This window comes from Morone saxatilis, unplaced genomic scaffold (assembly GCF_004916995.1).
Source record: "Morone saxatilis isolate NCDOM2014 unplaced genomic scaffold, NCSU_SB_2.0 Contig16, whole genome shotgun sequence".
Lineage (NCBI taxonomy): Eukaryota > Metazoa > Chordata > Actinopteri > Moronidae > Morone > Morone saxatilis.
In genome coordinates, this window is record NW_023339718.1 from 11,889,123 (window position 1) to 11,904,386 (window position 15,264).

Here is a 15,264-nt window from a genome sequence, read left to right on the forward strand (position 1 = left end):
GGGGGGGGAGACGGACGGACGGACTCAAGCGGGTAACCACACATTCCTGTCAAATTTGCCTGACAACAATTTGTGTATGACTGATGATGAGAACAATTGCTAAGTTTATCTGATAAATGCACCAACTAGTTAGACTGGAAAAAGACAGTAAAGACACAGCCATTTGTAATTCCATAAGCACTACTAGAATGCAGAAAAGGCTGAGTAGTCGTGTTGCCGTATGAAGAGGCGAGGTTTCACAATTTAAATTCCTGAGATGACACTTATCTATGATCTCATGTCTGACATGAAGACAGAATACCAAAATGTAAGTTCAGAGGATACCAATTGTAATCGTGTTCACACTGAGATTGTCACTATCTGTCTATTAATCGGTTGTTTAGTGTTATCTGATTACATAACTGTCCCTAATGTCTTTTCCATACCTTCTTTCCTACCTTATTTGCATTGTTTGATTCTTCTTCCACATCTGAGGCACGAAGGACAGGAACCCACGCCAGGATGTTACAGTCTTTACCTCCACTATACAGCTCCTACATACAAAAAACAAACAAGGACACCTCCATTGTGTCACATTTGTACACACTGCTAGGGCAATTAAAGGAACTGCTGTTGCAGCATAACCTTCATCTTAGCACTTCCAAACAGTGATGTCAGCACCTTGCGGAAACCAGCGTTAACAAGCATGATTGGGACCAAGAGTAAAATATTTAATAAGCTCAATAGCGCAAGTCAACTCGGGGGACACATTGTCAGTGGCATGGGACTGATCTGATGAGAAGATGAACTAGCAAATCTCATTTTCTGGAACTCTCCAAACAAGCTGCCAAACCAATGTGGAAACAAACATTGGTTTTGGTCACATTTGTTATGTCAATATTTGGCCGATTGTGGAACTGGCATTTTCCTGTGTCCACTCTAAAATCAAAACAAATCTGGTCTTTTTAAAAAGAATCTTAAGCTTGTTTTCCAGTGACATACCATATAAAAATCTGTATATGAGCAGGAAAATAGTTCATTTTACAATGGAAAAGTATAAGAAAACCAAACATATTCTTGTGTTCTTTACCTGTTAGGAACCTTTGACATTTTAAGCCAATCTCAACTGAAACTCAACATACTTATTTAGCCTCAAAGACATTCTCTGTTATTTTGACACACAGCACCATCACATTCGGATACACAGTACTGCTATTGTGTGTACTGTTTTTTTTAATATGTTTGTATGTTATCTTATTATTTATATGTTTAACTTGTGTGACAACAATTTTAACCTGCGATAGTTGAATCTCTTGTTACATGTGTCTGTACACAATCTACAAAAACCTTAATAATAGCCTCTATCAGGTCGTTTGTCGTGTAGTAAGGAAAACATAATTACTGTACATTTCATTTGTATGCTTCGGTGCAGTTAAACCTTCATCGTGTGGCTTCTGAAAATAACAATGTCACGGTCGACACTTAGGTTGAGAAGACTAACTTGAGCATTTGCATTTATAGTGGCTCAATATGCTCTGGAAATGTTGACTTTAACCATGTTATCTGTCAGAGGGAAGAGGCTCATTTGGGACTGCCATGGTGATTGCAAATTTCTCATAGCTGTTGCTTCAGCGACAACACCACAACGGCTGGACAGATAATGTAACAAGAGGGTTCACAGTTCTTTAAGCGTACAAGAGACTAACTAGACCTGACTTGCAGAAGAGACAAATAGATGGATGGAAGTAAAAACAAAGGCAGCACTACACATAGACTGGTATATTGGCGAGATGCAGGGAACAGTCACTACCTGGGACTTCGGTGTGACTCACCTGGTAGTCTGGGTGGAACTCGCAGCAGTCGACGTTGTTGTAGTGACCCCTAAGCATAGTGACAAGCTCTCCTGTGTGGAGGGCATACACCGCCACTGAGCTGCCACATGGCACAAACACAAACTCTGGGCTGCAGCCACGCGACACCGTGAACTGTAGCCTTTTACGACTCTCGTTGCAGACCTTCCCGTAATTTACCTAAGGGACAAACAGTAAAGGCACACAAGGTTCAGATAATCTGTGTATATGTCTAAATATAAGTTACGTATGACACTAAAGAATGTGAGATGGTTTCCTAGATAAATATGATGCTTTCCTTTTTTTGTTACATGTTGAACCATTTTGTGCAGCACCACCAAAAATAACAACCATTTATCCCCAAGTGTCACTTAGACACTTTTTAATGCTTCTTACACCTGAAAATAATAACCAGTAATAATTCACAATAAAGCTGTAGAACAGCTACTAAAATATTTTAAGTTTTAAGGCTTAAGGTTTAATGGGGCCCTGTGGACTTTTCTTGTAAACAAACAAAAGTTGTGCTTACATTTCGTTTTACCCACCACAACATTGTGTGTATCCTTGAGCTCTAATAAATGTGTTAAGTGTTTTTAATATACATTTAAAATCCTAAGTCCATGTTTACTAGTTTGTAGTGTTATTCTGCACTGTTTTTGCTGGCACATTACTGCAAATCTTGGCATGGTAGCACCACCTTCAGTGGAACTGGCCATTGGCAGGACTGCATATCGTGTCATTTGCATTTACAAGATAAACAAATGGGGACCCCACTCATAGAAAAGCAGCTCCAAAATGCTACTAAAAGTCAAAAACTCCACAGGACACCTTACATTTTTCACCAAAAGAACAGTACACCAAGAAAATAATTTCAAATCAAACAAGCCAGCCTTCATTATGTAGAATTACTCAGCTCTATTCATGTATGTAAAAATAGGTTTGAATTGTGTAACGCATTCCTTCTACATCCCCTAATGTGCACCTCTACTTAATCTACAATCCATCTCTGATCAGTAGAAGTTATCTACCCTTTAAGTCACTAGATGTCTTGTGCTCCAGCCTGAAGATGGAAAAATGCCCACCATGGCAACGGCAGCATGAGGCAGCAGAGCAGGAAATTAGAACAGGTGACTGTGTGAGAGCTCAGGACAAACAGCAAAGCTTCCCTTGGCTTTAAGCTTATGATTCTGTGGTGTGGGGCTGTGTATGGGTGTGGATATACAAATTGTAAACTATTTTAAGTAGACCAATGCCAAAAGTAAAATAGTCTGTAAGCCTGTAAGAGGAGTGATGTAAACTAGGTCCAATTTGGTTAACAGTGACAGATTGTTGGTTAGCACTGGGTGATTGTTAATCAAACATTAATTCCTGTTTCACTTGCGAAGATAGATAGATAGATAGATAGATAGATAGATAGATTAGATAGATAGAATAGATAGATAGGAATAGATAGATAGATAGATGGATAGATAGATAGATAGATAGATTTAGACACAACAGAGACCGGCCACAGCTGCCAAGAATAAGTTCTTGTTTCCTCTTACAGGTTGTAAGAGCTCAAAAATCGCATTTCATTACATTACACTGCCCATATCAAGCAATTTGGGGATAGCTCTGTAAGGTTTTTTTCTGCTCCCAAGTGGTGCATCAATTAATGTTGCTTCAATTGAACAGTTATACAGAATCCATGTCATCACAAGAAACAAGTTACATGTCCTCTGCATAATTATGTTAATTATGGGAGCCAGCAGCCGCTGCAAGGACCATATTGATTTTATTCGCCCCATTGAATTGATTGCATTTTTGGAGGCCACAACATGCTAATTTGGTGGTGGTGACAATGCAGGTATTCTACAGGTCTCGCATATGGGCGGGGCAAAATGACCATTATGACCAGACAAAAAAAGCCTCTTGGACCCATACCCAAAACCCAACAGCAAGTCTGCCATTTTGAATTTAGGCGATTTGCATTTGCGGGGTGCCTGATCAAGGCTACTTTTATCTCGAGTTTCTACAGAATATCCTCCACGTGTGTGCATGTATATATAAATTGCACGAAAACATGACCAAAGATTGCGCCTTGTTGACCTACACATGTAATGTCTTTGTCAGAAACAAAGTTTTAAATTGAGACAAGAGATTGCTTATATGCCAGTACATCCTGAACCACTGTGGTACTATCAAATTAAAAACAGTTGTCAAAAAGAGCACTGGGATCGAGGTTAGACAGCTGGGTTGAACCTGTATTTCAGAGATTACTGATGACCACACCAAGAACAGTTTCTGCAGTTTCCAAAACCAGACTGGAAGGTATCGAGCCATTATGGGTATCTATTTAAATTGTTCTTCAGACTTCTTTCAAGGATTTGGTTGGGAAAGGCAAATGTAATGGGTCTGCAACTGCTGCATTTGCATAATCCAAAATGTTAGCCCAGGTAGGTTACAAGGACAAAGCATTTACTCTCACACACACACACCTTACCAGTGTGTTTTCTCCAGTGGCACTATTCCATAGTCGCATACGGTCATCAGTTCCAGTAGTGAGGAGGTAGAGGCCATCTCCAGTAAAGCACAGGCCATTCACTCTGCCATTATGAGCTGTGTTCACTGGTTAAACAAAGGTAAGAACACAATAACATACATTTGTCAGCTCACCTGCATCTTTGTCAACTTCTCATACTTATCAATCAGTAAATATGCTTTTAGTGCAGTTGCTGTAAAACACATTCTCACATAATAGTTATAATAGAATAAAGACAAACTAGTTTAATTACAAACTGGTTTCCTCTAGACATTGCCCCTCGTAGCTTGAACTTAAACAAAACCCCTGGCAAGAAAAACAGATACTGTATGTACAGAATGTGGACCTCTCCTTCAGAGACATCCTCAGTTATGTTAACCAGAAAAACCTGAAAGGTATTAGACATCAGAGCTGAGGAAGGAAGCGTTTCTGTAAACTACTTAATTTTCTGTTCCTAAGAAGATCAGATACCAGGAAGGTTTTTGGGGTTATGTGCACCCGAGCGTTGTTAAGAATCAGAATCAAGTTTATCGTCAAGTAGGTTTTCACATACAAGGAATTTGCCTTGGTAAATTGGTACATTACAGTAAACATAGAGAATATAAATTAAGATAAAAATAGAAATAGAAGAGACAATATATACAAATATGAAAAGAGAGACAATATGTATGATATAACCATTATTTAAATTGTATGTATGTAGTCTGTGCAGCACCACTTTAAGCTTATGCCATATCATGGTGCTAAATTGTCATCTTGGACAGTGACATGGTTAAGGAAGAGGGAATACATGACAGCATACAAGCAAAGCTGCAAAGGTGTTACCCTGCCAATTACACCCCAGGGGGTTATGTGACAACAATTTCTGTCCTGATGCATTTCAATGCCTGTATTTTCTATTGTCAAGATGAAGGCTATAACATCTGCCAGAGGCCCTGCCCACTTGGAAGAAAGACATTGCAAAAGAAAAAAAAGGGGGGAGAGGTAACAGTACCTGCCTCAGAGGAGGCTTTTGACTTGTCTCCATTGTGCTGGTCCAGAGTTAAGAGACTGCCAGAAGCCCGACGCACATCCCATACTTTCACTTTGCTGTCTGCACTTAGAAGGAAAATAAGGGAATTAATTTTATTTTACACTTTTCTGGTTAATTAATAAAAATGCAGAACTATCCACTATTCAAAAATTAGAATGAGTGCAATACCACAATTTAAGTACTAAACATGCCCAACAGGTAAGTCATATAAAACAGTGTGTGTAAGCCAGTGTTTGTTTTTAAAGGTCAGTTTACTGTTGGGAATTATCATGCTGGTCCATAATAGAATATAATACACTTCTCTGAGTATCTTTCTGTGCCAGTTGTTTTCAAAATCACTTATAGTCCACAGGGACAACAGCACACTGATCCCAATTGGTTAATTAGCATGTCTAATGTAGCATAAAACAGGTGGGGACTGTATCTACCATATGCTATACTGACAGGGCTACCAGGCTGCCACAGCGCCTATCTTCCAGCAATGTGGTGTCATTATCCTTGACTCAGGGTTGCAATGTGGCCAGATGGGCCAGAACTGAGATGACAAGAACTGCTGGGACACAAAATGGTGGGGATTGTCCCATACCTGGTATTATTCTTTGATGTGGCTCTGAGGGCAAACTGTTTGAGACTGTTTGAGACTGGCAGTTAAAAGTGCCTACCTGGCAGTGGCTAAGATGTGCTCGTATCTGGGCGACCACCGCACAGACAGGACCTCTGCTCTGTGACCTAGAGGGGGAAAGTTATCGATTATGTGTGTGAGAAAAGCAGCAGGAATAAGTAAACGTGTGTATTTGTGGTCTTGTCCACTAACCCTGAAGAACATGAATCCGTGAACCAGACTTCAGGTCACACAGCTGGATTTTAGGGTTTTTGGTGCCAACTGAAAACAAAACAAAAAAACAGTTGTGGGAGGAGACTCAAAAGTTGTCTAATTTTTAAAGCCTGGAAAAGGGGAATTTACAGGGATAACTTGAAAGTTAAAAATTCCATTACATGGTACAGTTTCAATATCACATCCCTACTACTAAATGTGTGAGTTTAATCAGCTTCAACAGGTGTATAAGAGAGAGAGAAGAGTAAAAACTGGAGTCCCAGGTTCTCACAGCTAAGGTGTGGTAAATATAAAAAAAACTCACTGATACAAACCTCTGATAAACATGAGCTAACACACCCAGCCTGTATACACGGGAGGAGGAAAACATAGCTGTTGAAATTTAACAGAACAAAGAAGATGATCGGGACATAATTAAAATGTAAAAAGCTCAAATTATGCATAATGAATGAGCAACAAGTGCTTTTTTGGGAATCCTTGGCAAAATAGAAGACTCCAGGGAGGTTTCCAACTTGTCTGACAAGCATCTGTAACACCACTGAGACGGAAGGACGAAAAAAAAGAAAGAAAAAAAAGAAAAAAAAACACTGTCTCTGGTTTAGGTGTGTCAAAGGGGCGTATGTGTATGTGACAGGAAGCACTTATGAGCACATACTCAGCAGGCACAAGAAACCTGTTGGTCCTGCCAGGTGACGAGGTAAGGAAGATTCCTACGTTGTTTTTTTCCCTCTTACGTTTGTCTCTGAACCTGAATCCATGTATAACTAGCTGCAGGCCCACTTCTGTCCCCTCCAGGTAGGGATGTAATGATACACTCAACTCACAATTCCATACAGTTCACAAATAATATATAAATACTAATTATGACTAAAATCAATTCCTTTATTTTTCAGACAAAAACCTACGTATAAAATATTTTTTCTATTATATTTTCTTTATCAAATGATAGAATCCCTTTTCATTCCTGAGGTATAAACTGTGCAAAACAATACAGGTTTCCTTTTCTTTGTAAAAGTGAAACTGATGATAGGGCTACTGACACGAGTGACATATCGTGTAGTGGAGCATCATGATTCATTGTTCATCTCACCGATTTATTCACATTTTTCTATTGCGATTTAACTGTCTTGTGATATATCTTTACATTCCTACCTCCAGGTACATGTAACATTATAACCTGGGTTAAAAACTGGAGTACAAGGTAGGGGTGGTATCTGTGGAGAAAGACTTAAATATACTGCTAGGAGAAATAAACTGTCATACAGGTTAACTAATGCGATTTTGGTCCCAAGTTCAATGCTTTTTAGTACGCAGTGTTACAAATGCCAACTCCAGGTGGTTGGTTCTGCGTCACTGAGATCAGTAAACTGTGGCTGCATCCACACACACCTGCAATGAGACTGTGCTTTCTGGCGATGGGGGACAGGTGGTGGCTGTAGACATTTCCCTCAAACTCAAAGACTTCAGCAGGCTGAAAAGTGAGAGACAGACAGAAAGGGTCAGTAAGCTACAGAGGAAATTCAGCTATCTGTATGTTAAATGCTTTGTACACTTGTGTATGTACGCTGAATGAACATCGTGTCCTTAAATAAAGGCATGGCCTTAAAGTTTAACTGTAGTATAAACTGACCACAGTGCAGGGATGGGGTTCAGAGAACGAATTAGGTAAAAATAAACACAAGTAGAGAGGGAAGGGGGAAGCAGCTCAGAAGGCAGCTCACCCGAGCAGAAGTGGCGGTTACAATGCAAATTCTTCAGCAAATATAAAAAGCCTCTCTGTGCCCCATCTGTCAGTGTGTGCCAGCACCGGCATGGACTCAGCCAATGAGCACACACACACACAGAGGAGGCTCTGTTTACATAGAAATACCACACATACAAATACACGATGTGCACACGAATGCAAAGCACACAATAATGTGGAACTACATAACCACAATAAATAATTTAATAGTTATGAGTGTGTGTTTGTGCAGGACACGGAGATGAAGACACACAGAGTAAAATCAATGAAGGGGCGGTAGGTTCTTTTCTGTCCCTTCCCTGACCTTTTGAGGTAACCGTGGTGCCAGTGTAACTCTAGCACAGCTCAGGGCCTGCCATATGGGACTATGTGGCATAGAAAGGTAGAAAGCATGAAGCAGAAAATAAGAAAGAGGCGGGAAGAGATAGCAAAAAGAGCAAAAAGAGAGAAAGGGTGGTGGAGCTATAAGAAAACAAATGTCATCTAGTTACTTAATAAGCCAACCTGCAATATGCACAAGCTATTATTATAATTATAGTTTTATAAGGTTATATGATGATTCAGCTGTATTGTAAAGCTATACTGGACAGAATTATGTTGAAATTTCTTTCTAATTATGTTTATCCCAATTTACACACCGCACACAGGGAAACTGATTGTACAGGTGTACCTAATAAACTGGTAACTCAGTGTGTATCGTATTAACATTGGAGTAACCTTGTCTGTGGGTGACATTTCTTACCTTCAGTGTCTCAGTGTCCCAGACTTTCATGGTCTTGTCAAAGGAACTCGAGACAAACATGCCTGTGTCATAAGGATACCACTGCACTGTCTCGACACTGAATTTGTGGACGTGCCGACTCGACCTAAATTAAAAAAACAAAGTCATATCACGATGCGCAGTGAGCACTGCAGTTAATTATTATCATGTTCTCTGGGCCTGCTTGCCAACCAGATCACTCATTTTGGGACTCTTTAAAACAAAAACTCGCTTCACATCTTTGACTGCAGAATTCCAGCAGCCCCGCAGCTCTGTCTGCTACGAGACACTTCAGAAATGAACTTAACAACAACAAGTACAAGAAAAGCTTCCGCTACTGAAAAAAAACAACCTCTAGAAATATTCATCACTGGGGGCAACTGTGAGCTCACCTGGTTGAGTATGCGCGTGTACAAAGGCTAACTCCTTACTGCAGAGGCCCTGGTTCAATTGCAACCTGTGGCCCTGCTGCATGTCCTCCCCTCTCTCTCTCCCTGTTCTTCTGTCACTCTTCAGCTACACTAAAGGCAATAAAGAGCCCCAAAAATAATCTAAAATATAAAAAAATATATATGAACCTCCTTTTAGAATGCATATCAATGGAAAATATTTACTGCTTTCAGTAATGATAACATGTCAGTCTTCAAGGAAAGATGGTCCCTATCTCTGTGGGCGGAAACAGGTTTGGATTACTGCAATGTACATTCCGACACTATGAGTGTGCAGACATGCATTGCTTCCATTGTTGTCCAGTGTGTAGGATTTTATGGCAATCATTCAGTCAATGCGTTCTGATATTACTGTTCATACTGAGGTCACATTGCCCAACTTAGATCTGCATCAGAATCAGCCCCCAGTATTAAGTAAAGTCTACAAAATATATAGTAGGATTCTACTCACATCACATCAAAAAGGATGATTTAAGTAAAATGTGCGGAAAGCCATGGTCGTGGGCAAGCTTAGAAAGATATGGTGCTGTGAGAACGTAACGCAGTGCTTCCCTCTAGTGGACAGAATGAGTAAATGGAGTAATTCTCACCTGCCTACTGTGCAAACTGTCTTGCAGGTGTACTGTGGTTTCCCACTGAAGTTCTCCAGGTCATAGATTACGATCACGCCATCCGCTCCACCAGACAACATGCTAAACAACAGACAGGGTTGACTTCACATATAGCACTACTTCCTCCAGCACAGTTTACAATGTATTTTCCTGCCATGACACAGCATTACCTTAGGTGACTAGAAGATAGTTTCAAGAGATTTAGATCTCCTGTGTTTCAATTTTTACTTCCCCATGCTTTGTATAGTCAAAGACTAAATGCCATTCACCTCTATTGCACTACGCTCTTATCACAAATCTTTGTCTAGGATAGACCTACAGCTGCTACTTCACAGCTACAGTGTCTAGGGGATTGTAATATAGTAATGTATAAATCAGTTAAATTAAATTAGGACTAAGTGGACTTACTATCTACCCTCTACTGCTTCAATGTCAATGGCGTTGATGCCATTTCCATGGATTCTGTCCACGTCTCTGTCAGGATTCAACTTCAGACTGAGGACCCTTTGGAGAAACAGAAAGAGGAAGAGCGATGCATCACTGGACACTCCATCAACTCACATTTACCTTTAAAGCCCAAAGACATGTGCATAATAAGATAATAATCAAAGGGACACAGCAAAAGTAATCTATTGAGCGAAGTGTACAAACATCAGCTAACAAAGGCTTCTCAAATCCTCAGACGTACCAGCTGTTATTCATTTACCCTTTCAAGAGACTGTCAATGGAACAACCTGATATATACGAGACTCCATACATGGCGCCATTAGGTCTAGGAGCGGAGTACTGATAAATGAATATGTGTATTTAAGTTATTTCCTTTCCTTTCTAGTTGAGATACTTCTATTCTCTCACCTTCTCGTTGACTCTGCACGTCTCAGTCGCAGAGGGTCATCCAGACCAGCCTGTCTCGCTGTCAGAAACCCCAACATTGCTTCAACTTAAAGAAAAACTGTCCTTCATTAAAGACCAGGGCTAGCTTTTAATCTCTGCTTTCGTTAGCTAACCCAGCTCAAAGGCTAGCATGTTAGCTACATTGAAGTTTGAGTTTTTAAATCCAAACTCAAAGTATGGCCGCCCAACAAGGCGTGATACTGTACCCAAAGCTCCGGAGCTTAATACGCCATTTAAACCTCACAGGGATACTCTGCTTTGCTCATTTCTTCTTCATTTTACATTAAATGAACTACTTTCGCAGCAGAGCCACACAAAAAGCCGCCATGCTGGAACGTATTGCCCATTCTATGACGAAGGTGGTGATTGGCTGGTCAAGTATAGCCGTCCAATCACAAAGCAGTTTGTTGATTCTCTTCCCCAACCCACGAACACTTGCATAAACAACCCAGTTAGAGGACAGACAGCCAACAAGGGACACATAAACACAACCCAAAACCCAAAACCTTTGGGTTGTCCTGTAAAGATGAGCAGGATTGCTGGCGTTCTGCGGCGTGCTTTTGGATTAGTACGCAATCACGTCGGTACAGATCATCTGGGGAATAAATATTACATTATCCCAGAACAGAAGACATGGACAGGTGAGTTAAGCCCTGTTGTGTTAAATTGGTTTACAGGCTAATTCCATGCAGCTTGTGAAGATCGCTTCAAAAAGCAACTTCATTTAGCCTTCCTCTGTCCCTGTCACTCCTCTGTCGGGACCAGCTGTAGTTGTTTTCACTGTGACAAACTTAGCTTTTCTTGCCCTGTGTGTTTTTTATAGCTGGCTACAAACTGTGTACTCTGTTTTAACATACAAAAACAAACATATTTATATCCCAGCTATGTGTTTTGTATGGTGCCACGCCGCTCTCATCTTAAAATGTGTTGCTGTGGATATGACTTTATCTTTTATTTTAACTATTGTGTCAAAGTACATGTAGTATAACAAGCTCGCCACTAGATGGAGCAACCGCCTCAATAAAGAGCCTTTCCTTTTCGGTGTTTTTAATAACATTTCTTTTTCTGTATTTGATGCTGCTCACTGCAGTTAGGATTCTATGGATGGGGGGGAATTATGGCCGCTCCACTGTCACTGGCCTTCAATAGAAAGGGAAAGAGTCCCCCACTGTTGCAGATGTAAAGATTGCTTGTCTGCGATGAGGATTTAGAAGGAGGTCATATATCCCTACTGAGACATGGCAGTGCTACACTATGTAATGCTCAAGCCAAGCAGCAGAACTGTGTCATCGGGCCAATGGCGTCCTTCACACCGTCCCTGACTGTTAGAAGGCCAAGGACATGCTCGTTGGCCTCGCAGACTCAATGTCCGAGCTTAGTGCAAGTCCTTCTCCACTTGTCCTGTCTTCCCAGAGTGTCTTAAAGAAGTGTGTCTGGGACAGGAAGATGTTGAGGTGTAGGTTATTATGATGACTCATCCCTGCAAAGGGGAAGGAGCGTTGGTGACATACTGGCACTGAGGCCTGGCTTAATTTGAGAAACACAACACACTTGTGTTTTGGTAAGGTTTTTTTTTTTTACAAGAAGGTGATACTGACATAACTGACAAATGACAACAAAAACACACTGTGGAAATTTCCAATAATTAAGTGTCATACTCATACACCTACCATGGACTTGTTTTGGGGGAAACATTATTGTGCACTATGTGTGGGTAAATCCTGTCACTCCTAGTTTAAGTCATTAGCAGAATCCAGGCTATAAATCCCACTTTCTCCTCCATTTTCCACCATAAATCATCATCAGCGGGAGTCCTACCCAGACTATAGGCCACAGGTCAAGGGTCACAGGTCCAAGAGCACAACCTTTGCCTGCTCCAGACATGACACTGCTGCTTAACCAGCCATGGACTTTTGGCTTATTAGTAACAAAATGTTAAGCCTCATGATGTTGGCCAGAATTATTATGTTTAAGCAGAGTTCACTCCCATTCCAGATACTGTATTAGTCTAATCTGGGAACAGCACACGGCAGTAATCTTGGAATAATCGCACCTACATATGCTTGTGTTTGCCTCCCTCTCTTGGTGCCACATTATTTTCTTTCTTAAACTAGCACAGGCTGACTAGATATCATACAGTACATACATCCTTGCAGGTTGCAAAGCCTGGTTTGTTTCTGACTGAACTTGACTTTGTGCTTCACCTTTTCTCAGCAGTTTGCCGGGAAACTTGCGCCCACCTCGTATTTATAATTCATTACAAGGCTGCTCCTCCACCCTTGGCTGTCAGACTATTCAAATGAGACATCACAGAAGCCCATTTTCTAGCACGCTACAGGCTACCGTATTCACTGTCCAATCACAATGACTGACACTGTGGAGAGACTAGTTGGCCTGTAGAAAAACTGGTTCCAAACAAACACGCTCATAAGAGCTAGACAGGCACATACTCATACACAGACTCACATATACATTCATAATAAACAAATAGAACTATATGGCGCGCACATTTGCCTCCTTTTTTTCTTTCTGCCACTCAGCTGGTCCAGCCTTGTGGAAATAAAGCAGATGCATTATTCAGTCCATATGTCTTGCTAAAGCGAGCTCTTTTTGATCTTAAACTGATAGGCCAAGCGTGGGCTCAGGGCCTTAAGGCATGGACCGCAGGGCTTTCCACTGCAGCACATAAGTAGTGGTTGAAGTAGGTGAGGAGTCTCTCTCTTCTTCTCTTCTCTTCCTTTCTCTCTCTTCCTCTCTCTCTCTCTCTCTCTCTCGACTCTGCTTACTTCTTGTATTTATTTGTCCATCCCCAGTGTTCAGTCGATCCCTCTCTACCTTTATCCATGCTTTGCTGCTCCCATTTTCTACCTCTCTCAATCTGTTAACTTTAGAAAACTGGGGCGTAAGCAATTCCGTGTGTGGTAGGCTGTGTATGAGGACGTTAATGGCTGCTGAGACAGAAAAATGAAAGGAAACAACTCCTTTCTTCATGTGAATCTGTCCTATCTGATTTCAACAACTGCCCAGATTTCTCCTTAGGTTGACCTCTTTATTTGCCTCCAGTTTGTCCTTCCTTCCCTTGCCCCTCCCTTTCATTGCTGCCTCTTGATTTTCTGCCTTTGAAGCCGGTCCAGTGAAGATTTCTATTCACAACATTAGAGTAGTTCAGCAGTGTGGAGGGCTGAACCCAGCAGAGGGCTTTCTATCCCCCCTTTCCTCAGATGCTGCTGCACATCAAAATGAAAAGGCCTAAGTCTGAAGTACACGCCTAGAGAGGGAGAATGTCTGCTTCTGTCTCTGTCTTTAGAAAAGGTCCATCTAAAGAGGCCTACTGTGTGCTGCTGCCCCATAGAGAGAACTATGCTATGGGCTGTGGAGCCCCAGCGATTTTTGTCTATGGCAGGGCTACAAGAGAAAGCCACTGGCAATCTGGCCACTGGTCTTTAGAAGGTCTTTGCCTTGGTGTTGGCTCCATAGAGCTGAATAGAGAATCTATATTCTTCTCTCTGTCTGTATGCGTCTGTCCCCCAGGCCCAGTTCTGCCTAACACTGCACGGGGCGCCATGTCACGCTGCCCAGATGAAAGCGAAGCATTCTGCGGATGGGCTCATTCGTCTTCAGCAGTGGGCCTGCAGCTTTGACGCCTGCCTTCCCTCCCTTTATTTAGGAAGAGAAGCGCGCTGACATTATCGGCCGCTGCAGGCACATTTGAAAATAATTGCCTGTATGATTGCTATTTTTCTTACCTCTTTGAGGAGGTGTAGCCTTTGTCTTGGAATCAATGGCTGCTCAATACTGGACAGGGGAAAGGCAGTTTCCTTTCATGTCTCGGTGAAAAGGATGTATTTTTAGCGCTATTCATTTTAGCAGTGTGTGCCATGCAGTTTTAATCTATTGGTCCTCTCCACTGTGTGGAGAATGGAAGGGATTCAGAGGTTCTTCAGAGGTGTGCCACACTGTTGCAGAGAAAAGATGCATTGACTTGTCGTCCTATCACTATCCCTCTCTCTTTGTCTATTATTTATTTGATTCCCCAGCTCTGTTCTATGAAGTGAAAAACTGAAAAGGCCTCAGTTCTGCTATTTCAGGATGGGTGACTCTGGGGACTGAGGGAGGAGATATGTGTGTGTTGTTGTACTAGCGTGTGCATCTGTGATGGGGTACATGTGTTTGTGTGGCATAGCAACTACGCGCTCTGTGTGTGTGCCTGTGCACGCGCACTTGTATCTGCTTTGTGTTTTTTTTTTTTTTTTAAGGAAAAAAAAATTCTGCGATTGTGTGTTTCTCTCCACTTCATGGGCCCAAACCACACTTAACACAAAACAGAATGGCTTGTGGTGTCATCACGAGCGTTGATTCAAGCCGCATATTTCCATGGAAAGAGTCACAGCGGAGAGAGATGAGGGTCCAAATGGCTGTTTATTCTGCCACAAGTCATCCCCAGGGTGTGGATGAAGGAACGGGTCTATCCTACAGTAGGACACCGGGAGTCAGTTTAGCATGGAAACGGCTATGTCCAAGGAGCCGCTACAGTAAATCATGTTAATTGATCAGCAGCTTTGCAATTGCATGGGTTTATCTTTCTTCT

At 41.5% G+C, this 15,264-nt stretch overlaps 2 protein-coding genes across 2 annotated transcripts in view; one reads left to right on the plus strand and one right to left on the minus strand.

Annotated features, from left to right (window-relative positions):
* The window catches only part of ercc8 (excision repair cross-complementation group 8), a 12,256-nt gene extending 1,241 nt beyond the window's left edge, over positions 1–11,015 (minus strand). Inside the window, exons 1-11 of the mRNA XM_035659123.1 lie at positions 10,638–11,015; positions 10,191–10,286; positions 9,762–9,863; positions 8,705–8,828; positions 7,608–7,689; positions 6,198–6,266; positions 6,046–6,112; positions 5,345–5,448; positions 4,312–4,436; positions 1,812–2,009; positions 438–533 (exon numbers count right to left, since the gene is read on the minus strand). Of these exons, the coding sequence (XP_035515016.1) occupies positions 438–533; positions 1,812–2,009; positions 4,312–4,436; positions 5,345–5,448; positions 6,046–6,112; positions 6,198–6,266; positions 7,608–7,689; positions 8,705–8,828; positions 9,762–9,863; positions 10,191–10,286; positions 10,638–10,714 (1,140 nt within the window). The 5' untranslated portion in view covers positions 10,715–11,015. The remainder of the gene's footprint in view (positions 1–437; positions 534–1,811; positions 2,010–4,311; positions 4,437–5,344; positions 5,449–6,045; positions 6,113–6,197; positions 6,267–7,607; positions 7,690–8,704; positions 8,829–9,761; positions 9,864–10,190; positions 10,287–10,637) is intronic.
* A 187-nt stretch (positions 11,016–11,202) lies between these two features.
* ndufaf2 (NADH:ubiquinone oxidoreductase complex assembly factor 2) overlaps positions 11,203–15,264 on the plus strand; it is a 14,229-nt gene continuing 10,167 nt past the window's right edge. Inside the window, exon 1 of the mRNA XM_035658748.1 lies at positions 11,203–11,317. Within this exon, the coding sequence (XP_035514641.1) occupies positions 11,203–11,317 (115 nt within the window). The remainder of the gene's footprint in view (positions 11,318–15,264) is intronic.